We start from the raw sequence: 15074 nt of genomic DNA, 5'->3' as shown, positions 1-15074 counted from the left end.
CTGCTTAGGTGACCAATATTGCAACAAGTAGCTGTTCATGTAAGGCCTGCACTCCTACCTTCTTAGCTTCCCGCAAACAGGAAGTTGTACTGATACAGCAAGTATAGAGAAATCTCTGTTTGGAAGGAAGTAAACATTATTTAATAGTAAATGAGTGAGGAGAGATTATCAAAGTGCGTTCAGTTCTTGTCCTCTCACTCTTCAGAGTTTTTTCTAAAATATCAATGTATATTTCCAGGCTGGAATTTGTTATTAACTATTTCGGTTTGTTGCACATTTTCCTGAAAGGATCTCTAGTAACCCTGCTATTGAATACGGGGCTCGATTTTTTTCGGTATCTGCAACCGGCTGACGTTCCCGTCCTCTTGCTAAATTACACCAATGATTGTGGGAGGTAACATAGTTAGGTCCCTTACAAGAATACCACCTCTAAGAATTATCTCTACCAATCATTATTTGTTACTCCCAATTGCATAGTGATTAAATATCTCTCAAGTTACGGAGTCCTAATCATACTGAATTAATTTGTCACCTTTGGGCTTTTGTGGATTGCTCAGAAGCACTTGGTTTAGAGAGTACCAAGAAAATTAATGATTCCCAGCTAAGTTCCATTGACAGTTTTCCAGGCTTTGGTCCATCGGAAGGAAAACTGAATAATTATAAGGCTTGGTGCTCTTATTGTATCAACATGTTTTTTGAGATTGACCTACTTGAGGTCAGGAATATTGTCTCAGCCCTTACAGCTCAAGAATACCAAAGATCATTGACTAATTATATTAAAACATTTAAGATGAAACACAGTTGTTATGGTGTAACATGGTTTGATTACAAAGATTAAAATGGTTTAAAAAAAGGAACTGAAGTTTTAACTAAGTATCTTACATGTGAATATTATTTCTTCCAGGGGCATTATACTCAACGAGATGATCAATTCCTTTCTTTGGAAGTTGAATTGAATTGTTAATGGGCCATTTAAAATATTTAATGAATTTGTATATAAATGGGAGTTGAGTTCAACTATTTTCATTTGAAATAATTTGACTCTTCCTATAACTCACATATATTTACTTAATAGAGTATTTTTTCATTGCGAGGATATATCAAATCATGTTCATTTTTTATTTTATATTTCTTCAGTGTTTCATTTAATGTCCACCTTCAGAGGTTTACTGGAAATAGTGAAAAAGACACCATAAAATATGACTACTTCCAAGGAACTTTTGAAACAAGATTCTTACGAATATATCCCGAAGAGTATAACACACGTGAGTACAGATGTCTAGAGTTGATTGAAGTGAATGGGTGTAGTGACAATACCGGTGAGTTAATTTAACAGCCGCCTGCTTTAAGTACTACTGTGCAAGTCAAGGAATATCAGTAAAAGTAGTTACGAGGTTTAAATTGGTTACGCATCAGTTGTTGGCTGTATACGCAATTCTAACAATTAACATGGTTTCTTTACGTACAGGAGAAGTTTCGGACTCTTTACTATTGGAATTTTTCACCAACAGGCAAATGGAGAAACCCATTCATAATTTTAAACCTTCTCATGCATTCTCATCGCTATAGAAACCTTGCGTTTAGTAATAGATGCGCTGACAAGAGAATATAACGGAGAAAAAGGTTCGTAAATCAGTTTTGAATTCACGTACTTATCATATAACCTGTCCGGTCCCGCTTGTGCAATCTCATAGAAAACCATAGTGAAAGCTGACGTGTGTAAAGCCGGACGGGTTGACGTGATCCGGTTCGGAAAAAGCTTTCCGACTCTGGTACATTTGTACGGCTTTGTTGTAAAAGAATTAAGAAAGGAAAGTGACATTGTTCGCTTTTGTTGCAAAAATGAGTGATAGTGGTAAATAAGTCACGTTTTTCGATGAATTGTGAGTTTCTTGTTCTGGTGTTTTGAAAAAATATAAAGGAAAAGTTTAAAAAATTTTTTGGTGGTTTTCCCGCACGCGCGAGTCTATTTCGTCTTATTTTAGTTGAAACAACCTTTTTTAAGTTTTAAAAACTTAGTCAGTGGTCATATGATACAATGCTTATTGATTGAGTAGGGTCGGGCCAGACGGGAAAACATCTGGCCGCACCGGAGTGACCCCTCCCACTAAGTCAATAAGTACATAATATTTCGCTTATAATGTAAACTTCTGTTATGGTCCTCTCTTCCCCTGCGCTCTGTGCCCCTCCTACCTCCACCTCTCATGGTCTATGGGCCCTTACGCCCATTTTTCTTTCGGTAGTCTTCGAGCAAGCCCTCGTTACAAGCGAGACAGATCCCTGATTGGTCGGCTTGCTTTGCTGAAGGCCTCGAGCTCAAATATTCTCGCGGCTAATTAAATGCTCTTGCCGCTGGCTATGCTCTTTCTTTCCCTCGGCTCGGTATTATCGGAAATGGACTCGGAAACTAATAAACTTAAAGTTCCCTTGGAACTAAACGGTTTTAAGGTTGAATCTCTCAATATTATTTTTCAAAACTATTTTTTTTAAATACCTATTAACTTCGGAACAATTTCCATGTTGTTCAAGTTTGTTAAAAACTCCATTTTCATTACAACTTGCTTAGATAGATAACGAGCCTCGTAGTTTAAGTGCTAAAAAATGTGTCGGGGGAGGGGGGGGGTGTACCCTTGTTAGCTCATCACGATCGATTATTCAACCGGCCCTCTCCTTCATTTTGACCGTCGCTCACCCCCTTAGTGCGAACAATGATTTCTCTCTCCCCAGCCTTCCGCTGCTGAATAGCAGATCCATATTGGTATTCTTATAATTAGTGTCGACAAAGCGTTCCTTAGAAAATATGCGATAGTTTTAGGGAAGGTTTTTGCCGATAACTTGCAATTAGGACGAGATTATGAAAACTGCAATAGCCGGAGACCAACACTTTTTTCTCTTCCCTCTTTTTTTAATTTTTCATATTATTCTAGTATCGATGAACTACTAAGGTTTTCTATTTTTTTTCTTACTTTAGTTTGTACTATATCCTTTGTACTTGGGTGTGTGACTAGCTGTACTGTAAAAGATAATCATCATATAGGGGGACCAGGACGTTACATTGTGACACAGTCCCACTCGCAGGGGTGCTGCCTTCCCAGAAGGCCAAGCAATCACACACCGTCCAGTTCCGGGAAGCCTGCTTGTCCTCATGCGTATGTCTGTCGTGAATCCGGAAATAACTTCATGCTCTGTTTATTAAGTGCTTAGTTGGCGTGAAGAAGGGGTCGGCGAACGAGTAACTTGTTTGTGAACAGTTGAAATACTGGATGATGTGATTCACACCAAGTTGTTGATCACTTGTCGCCGCGGAACATTCAATTAATTTGCTGCACGAAAATGAAAAGAGGACAAGAAAGAGCTGTGCTGAAGCTGTTTTTGTTGACAATAATCCTCCAGCTGTCAAGTTTCGAGGTCGTCAATCAAACAGATGTTAAGGAATTTATCATAGAGAGAAGAGGTGGTGGTAAATACGATTTGTTCATGTTGAATTATAAGAATGGATCTTACTGCATTGAGGATGCTAACAAGGTCAATGACTGGTGCAACACTCTGAAAGCAAGCTTCGATAAGACGGTGACCACAAATGGCAAGTCTTGCGGTTGCTCTTGCTCTTACGAGTTTCCGACATTCCTGCCTTCAAATCAAAGTTGTATCAATGGAAACCAAGCTCAAAGATTAGGAGGTAAGAACGTGAACCATTATTTGATATCTTTCAAAAGTTGAACTGTCAACTTGAAATCCGGTAGAAATGTGAAATAAAGATTAAATGAAAATACACTGAACAATCCACGATATCTTTAAAAAAAACATTTGCTATAATCTTGAAGGGGGCAGTTATATAATTTACTTTAAGGGGATACCAAAAATAGAGATTTGATGTGTGCTCAAAACCTGATTAATCTTTACCTTTTAACTCCCATGAGTGACCAAGACAGAATTTCTCCTCACAATATTAATACAATATCAAGCAGACAAGTGATAAGAATAAAGAAAAATATTAACTAGGGGATCATTAGTTGATCTAATACCAAATTCTCCAAACTAACATTACAAGAACTATATGGAAGACAGTAAGGAGAATAATCCTAATGAGATCTTGGGAGTTAAAAGGTTTATCAAGTCAGCCACATATAACCACACCTTTATGTTGCTGTGATGGTAAAATCTCAGGTAAAACTACAGAATACAGGGCCACTTATCTACATCTCATTTAATCACTTTACATCCTTTTATGTTCTGCCAACTAGGTGAACATCAGTGACCCTGTATTCTGTAGTTGCTACAAAGTATTAGTATTCAATCAGGTTTGGATCAACTCAGCCAACAGCTGGTGATTCTCTATTGTACTTATTAAGATCCTTACCCCTTGTGTGCTTCCTTCCTCATCAAGCTTATCATTGTTAGAGGGGTATTCATTACCACCAAGACCAACATGTAACTTAATATCCAACAGTCATGGGTGAAGCCATGATTGTGACTAAGGTGAAGAGACTCAAACCAGCTCTAATACATAAGTGTACCAATTTGTTGGCAAAGTGAGTGCATGTCACTGATTGACAATAATTGATCCTGCTTTTTTATCTTTTTAGGATGTTCAGACTATATACTTTTTAATAGTTGGTCACCAAACAATCTGTTGTCTAAAGAGGTAAATCTTTCAGTGGCAAACTCAGAGAAATTTGTACTCTCCTCATCTAGAGATAAATGCTCTGTAATCAGTGGACACTTCTTTGATTACAATGGCTTCCATGGTGAATGGAAAAGTATACATGACCAGATATTTGGTTTTCACCAATTGAAGCTTCAGGTACAGCACTGATTTTTCAGTCTTATATTTATTCCTTTTTGTGATATCTATACAATGATCAGGCACTTTCCTGAATTGTCCATTTAGGGTTTAGCTGTCAGAATGGAACAGTCAGTATTCCCTGAAGAGATGATTACCTGCAAGAGAAGCCAGGGGAACAGAAAACAGTTTGGTCAATAGTCCATGAAAAGAAATATACAGATTAAAATAACTTGAAATCAGATAAAATCATTTTAAACTATGACGTACAAATTCCTTTTATGCTCTGTTTTACCATTTCCTAACAGTGGAAAGCAGACAAGAATGGCACACTCTCTGGCAGGATCATCCGTCTTAATGTTACTTGCTATAATACCAGAAGTTCACATCCCAGGTCACCATTCACATGTTGCATGCTTTTCAAGGCATTAGGGACTGTGACATGTGAGTTGCTTTAAAAGTAAAGCCAATGATTTAAAGAATATTTGTATTCAGAACTTAGGGGTGATATCATGGTTTTGATTATTTTAGGTAATGGATTATATGAGGATTAACATATAATTGTCTCAATTAAGTGTTACAATATTTTTATGTTATAGCTCAGGAAATTTTAACTGCTTTACAGCAGTACACAGGTCAAACAAGCTCAACAGGGTAATATAGTATTATCAACTGAGTTGATAATGTAAATTGGCCACTGTAAAGAGTTTAAAAGCTGACATTTCAAGTGTTAGCCATTCACCAGAGCAAATGAACATCAAATGAGCTCAGGCAGCTTTATGTAAGAAGTTGTTTGGGAGTTATGGTTGCGTTTTGGGTACATTACAGTATGGAATTAGATAAAGATTGTTTATTATGACCCTTTTTGGTACATCTGTAATGTTAAAAGGGTCATTCATACTGGACTTCATAAAGTAAACATTAAGAGAACCAGTAGGGATGAAATGATTTCTTAAGGATGGATTATTTTGTAAAAACAAACAGCCACAACAGCCAATCATAAATTAAAGCAGACAAATGAGGGTTCATATCTACTAGTACACATGTAGGAATGAGTAGAAGACTAAACATGCTGTACAGAGCAATTTAGAGTAATATTATTCAACCACTTCCCTTTTAACAAAGACTATCAATATTACCGGCATTTAAATTTCATTATCTATAATTAATAGAATCCAAAATCAATGTAAACAGGGATGGTCAAACTGTCAAATGTTCCCTCTGCCTTTCTCAGATTATGCCCCATCAAAGACAAGTTCAGTACATACTGTTCCAACTGCTTCGAGTTCTCACACTCCATCATCATCATATTTGTCTTCACCATCTCTTCAATTACCACAATCAACACAAACATCCTCATTGTCACCAATGCCACAATCATCATCATTGTCACCAATGCCACAATCATCATCGCCACCATCACCTTCTCCTTCATTGGGTGCTACCACACAAAGTACCGCAACTCACACAGGCAAATTTTCATCATTTGTATCAACACACATTGAAACCAGGTCACTTCAAACAATGCTGGCCTTACATTCATCTGGACCAATTCTGCTGTCAACATCAACAGCTGAACTGGAAAGCTCCTTGCCAGTCAATTCAGGAGAAATTTCTAATCAAGTAGTAAATACTGGGATTCCAAAATCTTCGGTTAGCACAGGGGAACCAAATTATAGTGAAACATCAGAGGTGAGTTTTCTGTGTTAGGAACAGTTGATAGTTCTGTTAGTATTAAATGTGAAGAGGGTACACTGAAATTATGAAACCATGATTATAATGGAGCCTAGAAGTTAGTAATTAACCCTTTGACTCCCATGAGTGACCAGGACAGAATTTCTTGTCACAATATTAAAATGGTATCAAGCAGACAAGTGATGAGAGTAAAGAAAAATATTATTGGTTGATCTAATATCAAACTCTCCAAACTAACATCACAAGAACTACATGGCAGACAGTACGGAGAATTACTAATGAGATCTTGGGACTTAAACGGTTTTAAGTAAATAAAATTATACAGTTGTGTCATTTAGCGAGTACATATGGGATAAAAAACTGTACTTAAGTGCTAATGACACGAATTTTTTGCGTAAATATTCAGCTTATCATATTTACAAACCAATTCCGCAAAAAGGAAAATTTCAAGTTAAAACTCGGTTTTTCGGGCCCTTAAGGTGCTGTTATTTTGTCTATTAAGTGTCCCGTAGACTGGTAACGAATTAGGGGTGATGACGTAGAAAATCATGAAAACCCTCAGTTGGCACTTACAAGTCTATGGTGGCCGAGGACTGCCACTCAAAATTTTACAATTTTTCAAAGATTTAATAAAAAAATAAAAGAAAAAAATAAATCAAAACTGAAAGTAAAGTGGAACGTGACTGCAAAACAAAGGAAAAGAACGATTGAAAGTAAAATGAAGTTGCAAGCAAATTTAAAAGCAAAAGTAATTGCATTATCAAAGTAAAAATCATTTCAAAATTTAACTGAAATCCAAAGGCAATTCACGGCGAAATAAAAAATAAAGTGAACATCAAATCAAAACAAAAGTCAAAGTGAATATCGCTGTAACCGTCTAGGCTAAGAGAATACACGGCCCCTTCGAGCTTGTATCCGCTAGAGGTTTCGTACTGTTCACGCTACAGGATATTGGTCAGCTCTTTTATAACAAACGATGTATTTGTGTTTTTAAAATAAGATGGAAACTACCATTGATTTTCATACGATAAGAAAAGCGCAAATGTAGTTATGTGGAAAGACAAGGAGTATGAGTAAATCTCAAGCGCGTGGAATAAACAACAATAAGGAACTCACCATTCTTCGCTCGCGAAATGTCAGCCGAAAAGGATGTTAAGCAATCGTGTACGGCGTGGGAACAGGCCCCTTAATCAGAATTATTTTTAGCTGAATTCATTGGTTATCTTTCCCTGATTTGACTTGTGGTATGTGTTCGTAACAGCCGTCTTCAAGGCCGTTACAGAGCATATTAAGACGACAATGAAGAGTGAAATCTCCTCGATGTCGACGTGTGAAACGCGTCCAGTTTGGCCATAGTGATACAGTTAAATCCTTTGGAAAGGAGTGTATAGAAATACCCGGTATATGTGTATTATTCTCGAAGCTAACATCATTTGGCGCTCCGGCAACACAATACGTTTGCCCTTTCTTCTCGAATTTTCCCTTTTTCCACAATTAGTTGCAGTTTTCGCGGTTTTCACAGTTTTCTACGTCACAGTGTTTTGGTCGCGCGCGGAGCCGTGGGGTTTTTGACCGCGCAAGATCTGGGATCGAACATGCCACGAGCAGTAAAGTGACAACATGCAAAACATACATACATACATACATGTATGTATGTATGTATGTATGTATGTATGTAACAAACGTGTCGGTTCTTTAAAATCGCACGATTGTCCTTTTTTCGGCTTTTACACAATACAGCTCTATGCTATGGAATCAAGGGTTTCCAGCAACTCCACCCGTAATATTTATAGGCCTTCTACACCTGAAAAAGAGGTCAACCGAAAAGAAAACACGATGGGAAAGATTGCTAGAAGGTGACAGATTCGAAAGTTTACACATTCTCAGATATAAATCTTGGCGAAGTTTATATTTGCTGGATCGTTAAACATATTTGTGCCCTTCTTAGTGCCTGTTGATAAAAAAATTCATAGCACCAAATTTGAGATAGAGGAAGAAAACACAAAATTGCCAATAGCGAGAAAACCGCTTTTGTAACCCCTTCTTTTTTTCGGCTTTTGAAAGATCGGCTGGACAAAGATCGGCTGGACAAAGATCGGCTGGACAAAGATCGGCTGGACAAAGATCGGCTGTGAAAATTTTGAGACACTTCTCCAAACCAAGTTGAAGAAAATAAAAGGCAAAGCCAAATTATCACTGGCAAGTGCCTCCCTTCGTAGAGCCTTAGCTTATTAACGAAAATCATTTTGTTAATAACTACTACAGGAAACGGTAGTCCGAACCTTGCTTATCGCCTTTTGATGGCTTTTAGTGACCTTGAAAAGCGAAAACAAGAAATGTTTTTGTAAAAAAACAATATGCTGGCACGCGTGCCAACATTTAGCAAATATGGTATGGAGCCTCCTTCATGGGGACACTTTTTGGCCGCCAAATCGTACTTTAACTACACAAAAAGATGGTCAAAGAGAAGTCAATAGGCGCTAAGATCGGTTATTTCTAATTTTAAATACATCAACCAGAAAATGCAAAAAAAAGATTGCATGTCACAGGCGGTTTAAGACCAAGGGTACAGTTATTGCACCGCTGGTTTGCTTTTTCTTGCTATCTAATTGGTATGTACTGTGGTCCATATTGTAAAAGGCCATTGTAAAGTTCTTCTAAGGACAAATTTTTATAATTATTTTTAATCTTATTTTATTTCCCTATACTCTTAGTTACCAACCACTGAGTCAAGTCTTCCTACCAGGGATGTTCCAGGAGACAAAGAGGCAAGGAAAGGGGGAAAAGACAAAGGAGTAGCAATTGGTGCAGGAGTTGGTGGTGCTGTTATTTTTGGGATTATTGTCATAGGGTTGATCATTGTATTTTGCAAGAGAAGAAGGCTACGGTAAGCTGCATAATCAAAAAGTGGTTGACTCTTACAGCAGCTATAACTGAACCGAATTGTCCATATTGTTTGAGAGAAATCACTTGAATTTTGTTTGTGTTAATGTTGAGTGGCAAACAAAATCAGACTCAGATGATCACAAAGTGAGAGCCCAATGTGTTGTTAAATATTCCTGTTGCATTGTCTAGTTGCTAGCTCTGCAAGTGAAATTTACTATAAGGGCTTAAATAAGGATAATCATGCAACACAATTATGGTTTTGATTGACTCAGAGTCAAATTTTGTCTACTTTAAACATCAAAATTTATGCTCACACTTGGATAACATTACAAGATAAATGTGTCAGGATGCAATGCTAGTAATCATGCTGCAGAATGTTTACAGACTCATGTCCAATTAATGTGTTACATGGAATGAGACATTCAAAGTTAGACATCTAGTGGAGAATGAGTAGAATTTAATTATACATATTAAAATAATTGTAATGTATTAAACAAACATAAAATTCCAAACCATAAGGTTAAAGTTCCCTCCTCTTCATTGGGCCTTTCCAGTGATTTTCAACTTTGTACTTTTTTTTAAATATTGCAAAACAAATTTCAGAGAATGCAAAGATCAAAATGTATTTTGACTTCTATCAAAACTGAAATTTTAGTTTGCATGGGAGTAGTCCTTATGAAACATGATGTCCTGTAGAAGACATACATAGTGAACCAGAGACAGCTTACTCAACCCTTTAACTCTTAGATCAAATTTGTAATTCTCCTTACTGTCAACCATAAAATTCTTATAATGTTAGTTCAGAAAATTTAGTATTGGATTAACTAATTATACCCAAATTGATATTTTTCTTCTAATTATTCTCCCTTATCTGGTTGATATTGTATTGATATTGTAAGGAGAAATTCTGTCTTGGTCACTCATGGGAGTTAAAGAGTTAATTATTCTCATCACTGGTTGATATTGTATTGATATTGTAAGGAGAAATTCTGTCTTGGTCATTCATGGGAGTTAAAGGGTTAAAGACAAATTTGTGATTTAGAAATGATCATTGATAGTAGAATTAGTAATGCTGAATTTTTTTTTTACAGGGAAAGTACAGAAAAGATAGAAGAACTACATGTAGGAGGTAAAGTTTTGTATTTAGAGTAAAATTACTGTTAGTATAAGATTTGTACACTGATACAAGTCTATTGGACCCACCCTGAAAAGTTGTAGAGAAACAAGTTGAGTATAATATATCTGTGTTTCCTAATTTTGTTTTGAGTACATCTTAAACATTAATTAGCCTAAAATTGGATGTGTCTATCTTAAGAACTGTTATAACTCAAGTTGCATGATACTGATACATTCACTTTTTTCATGATTGTTAGAGACTAGAATACCAAATTTTCCTTCACAATTTATGAATTTTATATAAAAAGCCACTTTGACAATGAAATGATAGTTTCTGTGTTTATTTTGTTTAATTTTTAATTATAGTTAAGAACCCAGTGTACGAGAAACCTCAAGATGACATACAAATGGAAAGACATGGAGAGAAAGCCACAACTTTTAGTGGAAAAGACAGTCAACCAACTTACATGGAACTTGTTGACAACAGAGGTGAGTTGGTCAGTAATGAGCATGGACTGGTAACGGATAATGTAAAGGGTAGGTCAACATTACAAGTAATAGTTATTTACTTATTAGCTTACTATGGTCATGGCATCTCAAACATGGTGTATATACCACAAGTTTTCCATTTCCCTGAGTAATTACTTTGTAATAGTGTTTATATCTTGAGGAAATGGTTGGGTTGAAATATAATACAAAGACTTGCCAGTAGATAGTTTTATTACAATTTTTATTCAGTGTAACGTAGTGCTGGAAAATAAACTTATAAGAGCTCTGCTTTTAGGCTTGGCTAAATCTATATATTATATTGGGTTAGTAATAGTTACATTAGTTACATCCTCTTTTGAAAACAAGGTTAATGCTCACCTGCAAGGATGTTGACACCCAGGGAGCAGTAGCATACATGAACAACCTGTCCTGTGATTTTCTTTTCTTGACGGAATTCATGCTCATCAAAGCTTCCATCATCCACTATTTGGAAATAATTGGGGTCATTATGCTCATTTAGTTGTTGAGTATTTTATTTGTTAATGGTTACTGCTGTGTTGGTGCCAACATTTTGGCAATCAAGTGTACATGCAGGTCATGGTGAATCTAGTTTCATGGTTCTTGTTAACCCTTAAACTCTGAAGATCTCATTAGTAATTCTTTGGATCAATATCAGTATCTGGGCAACTGCCCACCTACCCCTCCCTTTACCCAACATTAACCCTAACTTGTTATCAATTGACTGTTGTTGAGTTAGGGGAGGGGTAGGTGGGCAGTTGCCAGATACTGATATTGATCCAATTCTTCTTACTGTGTGCCAAATGATTCTCATTATGTTAGTTTGGAGAATTTGGTATCAGATCCATCAGTAATCCCATAATTGATATTTTTTGTCATTCTCATCACTTGCCTGCATGATATGTATATTATGGGAATCAAAGGGTTAAGAAATGTAGTTGCAAGAGAGAGGAATGTGAGGTGATAGGAGATTAAAGCAGAAAACAGCAGGGCTTGTGGGTAAGATGAAGTGAATTGTATGTTCTTATTTGCTACTGAAGTAAGCAAGTTGGGGCCCATCTTGCCTACTTGACATTGCATGCTTTAATCCAGTGCAAAAAAAACTTGCATGGAGTGGACTCACAAAGTTGGTAATTTTGTGGACAATGTTGTTGATGGATTTGCAAAAAGTGGCAGAAGACAGTACAAACAAATTTATTGAATGAAAAAACTAGCCCATCTCAGTTGGATTTTTTACCTTTGTGTCAAAAAAAATAAAAAGTTGTTATTGATCCTTATTTATTAATCATTTATTGACCAAGCTTGTTCAGTCAAGATGCCTGGATGTAAGCCTGGTTCTCTATTTGCGGTTTTATAAACCTCAACTTCATCCTAGTCCATTAAAATGCAATAAAAGTACTCAGGCTGATATAAGCTATCTTGACCTCTCACTTGTCAATAACCCTGATATACCATTATAACAACAGAATTCTCTGATCTCCCTTGAAACATCCTGGAATCTATTCAGAACAATTCTATTAGCTTTTTATATTGATATTTTTTTCCAATTTTTACATTAGGACATGAAAGTTACGGAGCAGTTTACAGTACTGCAGATGAAAATTATGACAACTCATCTGTTTATCAAGGTCTGGACAAGAATACACCTGCAGCACCACCAGTTTACCAGAGTTTACAGAACAACCAGCCTTCCACTAAGAAACCTATGCCTAAACAGAAAATAAGCAATGCAGAAAAACCTGAAAAACCCAGTGTACCCTCAGACCCTGTGTACAATGTCCTTGAGGAGTCTCACACCAAACAAGGAAATACATCAGAGGCAATATATAATGTACTGGAAGGGCCAGATCCTGGACATGATACTTCAGGGAACATTCAGGACCCTGTTTACAATGTGCTGGATGGGCCTGATGCAGGACAGACATATGAAGCCCCAGATGTTGGTGTTCAACAGGATCCACTGTATAATGTGCTTGAGGTGCCTGAATCCAAACAAGAACATCAGGAACCACTATATAATGTGCTTGAAAGTGCAGATACCGAAAATGCCCCTTCCAGACAGGATGGCTCCTATGATGGTGCAGTCAGTGAGCCCCTGTATAATGTTCTTGATGGGGCAGATTCAAGTGGAGCAAATTCAAGTGGTGCAGAATATGCTGCTCCCAACAGACACCTATCTGCTGATGGTCATGACAACCCAGCCTATGAGCAGACCCTTGAATTTGGTGCACCACATGCATTGGTGCACAGCCCTGGGTCAGAGAGAGAATCTTTGTATGAACCCCTGAAAGGGTCTGATAGACAAGATGTGTATGAGCTCCTTCACAAAAAAGGGAAATGAGTTGTACCAAGGACATGGACTTTGAGTTGAAAACAAAGTTAACAGAAGTTGGTTGCTATTTAGGGGCCTAGGAGCCCTCCATTGAAATTAAAGTCAATATTGACTCTCAATTGTCATTATGTTAGCCACTAAATCAACAGAGGCAATGGGAGTGTAGGAATAAAACTCAATTCTCTACACTAACTTGTAATTAAAATTTATATCTCTTTCTGACAGTGTGCAGTTGCATGATATGTAGTGTCACAGGGCAAGTTACAAGTGAAATATTTTATAAAGTATTTTAAAATGTGTATTTTTGTAACAAAGGATGTAGACATTTGCTGCCAAGCAGAATTCAAGAACACTATTTTTGTACTGAAACTTTTTGAATGACTACAATTAATTAGAATTACCTGAAAACTGCATTTATCTTAACCAATCAGAACTGAGTAATTTTTTCATGTATATTACTATGTTCATAATTGATCAGCAGTGATGGTGTCACAGGAATGGGAGATGGCATCCCCCTCTCCACCACTAAGGCATACCAATGTATTCTGATCATTTCCAGAGCTAATGGTTTGCTTTGAAAGGTTGCATGGTTTCCCCATTAGGTGACATTATGCAGGCTTATTTGCAAAGAACTAAAATAAAAACAACTCTTTCGTTTTCTTTGCAATTTGTTATTTGCAGTACCACGCACCTGTTCATAACCATATCCAGATGCATTTTAATTTAATTTAATTGGTTCCTCTTTTCTTGACTAAGACTTTTTATTTTATTTATTACACACTTACAATGCCACCATAGCTTGTAAACAACTGAGGAAGGCGATGAGTTAAACTTTTTAATACCGACAAGATCAACTTACTTTTAAAGCAAGCAAAGTAAAGATAATCTTCAAGAGAATTTTCAATTTTAATTAAGTTTGGAATACGAACATGCATAAATCCAACCAAAAACATCTTACCACTCAGTATATTATGCAATTCAAAATATAATTTAATTATCTATTACTGTGATATTTTATAAGTGGTACTTTTATTTATTTTTGTATTCCACGAATAATATATCCTCGAGATGACACAACTGACACTTCAAGCTGTAATTATTCCCTTTAACTTTAAGTGATGAACATGCAACTTCTCCCTTTTACATCCATAAATTATCCTGCGAAGCCCGGAAGTCAAGAAATTCTGACTTGTTGAACGCATGTTGCGTAATAGCACATAATAGTAACAAAAACCACAGGTAAACAAGAAAGATTAACAGTGCTCAGAACTTTCTACCAAACTCTCCAAACTAGAAACCACCAGTTCCGGTTTGTTCTGTTTCTGTTTCAGTTTCAAATGGCTGTTTCGTTTCTGTTCTTTGAAACACGTTTGAACCATTTTTGGTTTCACTGGCATTTCCGTAATGTTTTTAGTCATCATGCGTGAACTTTGTTTTCATGAGTCAACGAAACATTTGAATATTCAAACTATGCGCACTGCCGAAGTTGAGGAATGTAATTAGACAAATTGGCTGAAGCGATTGTGTTAAGGGTGCGTGACGCAATCACGCAAGATTTTTACTTATAGACGATTTTCCTTCCCCTTGACAACCATTAAGATAAAAGATGATGATTTTAACTCTAAATAATCCTCAAGCTGTATCATCGTTCTTCTAAGCTTATTACAGTCAAGATGATACGGTTTATTCCTGTCAGCAATTGATAGAAGAAACTTCTCTTCTGCCACCGTTGCTGTCACTGTTCAGTTTGATTTC

At 36.6% G+C, this 15074-nt stretch overlaps 1 protein-coding gene and 1 long non-coding RNA gene across 2 annotated transcripts; one reads left to right on the top strand and one right to left on the bottom strand.

Moving 5' to 3' along the window:
• The first annotated feature begins 2998 nt into the window (after positions 1 to 2998).
• Positions 2999 to 13978, top strand: LOC131781491 (uncharacterized). Its single transcript, XM_066174455.1, has 8 exons — positions 2999 to 3679; positions 4587 to 4804; positions 5092 to 5227; positions 6018 to 6475; positions 9193 to 9365; positions 10456 to 10493; positions 10847 to 10969; positions 12547 to 13978. Exons 1-8 carry the CDS (start codon positions 3334 to 3336, stop codon positions 13326 to 13328), a joined length of 2274 nt encoding a protein of 757 aa, XP_066030552.1. The 5' UTR covers positions 2999 to 3333; the 3' UTR covers positions 13329 to 13978.
• LOC136284312 (uncharacterized) lies at positions 4814 to 8002 on the bottom strand. The gene is made up of 2 exons (XR_010719152.1): positions 7595 to 8002; positions 4814 to 4941 (listed from the first exon to the last, which is right to left on the bottom strand). It is a non-coding gene; the product is annotated as an uncharacterized lncRNA (long non-coding RNA).
• Positions 13979 to 15074: the final 1096 nt, after the last annotated feature.

This window comes from Pocillopora verrucosa, chromosome 11 (assembly GCF_036669915.1).
Source record: "Pocillopora verrucosa isolate sample1 chromosome 11, ASM3666991v2, whole genome shotgun sequence".
In the NCBI taxonomy this organism is placed as follows: Eukaryota; Metazoa; Cnidaria; class Anthozoa; order Scleractinia; family Pocilloporidae; genus Pocillopora; species Pocillopora verrucosa.
This window is presented reverse-complemented; position numbering and strand designations above follow the sequence as displayed.

What these genes read in the sequence shown, in the direction of transcription:
- LOC131781491 (XM_066174455.1), top strand. Translation starts at nt 3,334, where the DNA reads ATGAAAAGAGGACAAGAAAGAGCTGTGCTGAAGCTGTTTTTGTTGACA. An exon ending in GGCATTAGGGACTGTGACAT is followed by an intron (nt 5,228 to 6,017) that starts GTGAGTTGCTTT and finishes TGCCTTTCTCAG; the next exon opens with ATTATGCCCCATCAAAGACA. An exon ending in TGCAAGAGAAGAAGGCTACG is followed by an intron (nt 9,366 to 10,455) that starts GTAAGCTGCATA and finishes TTTTTTTTACAG; the next exon opens with GGAAAGTACAGAAAAGATAG.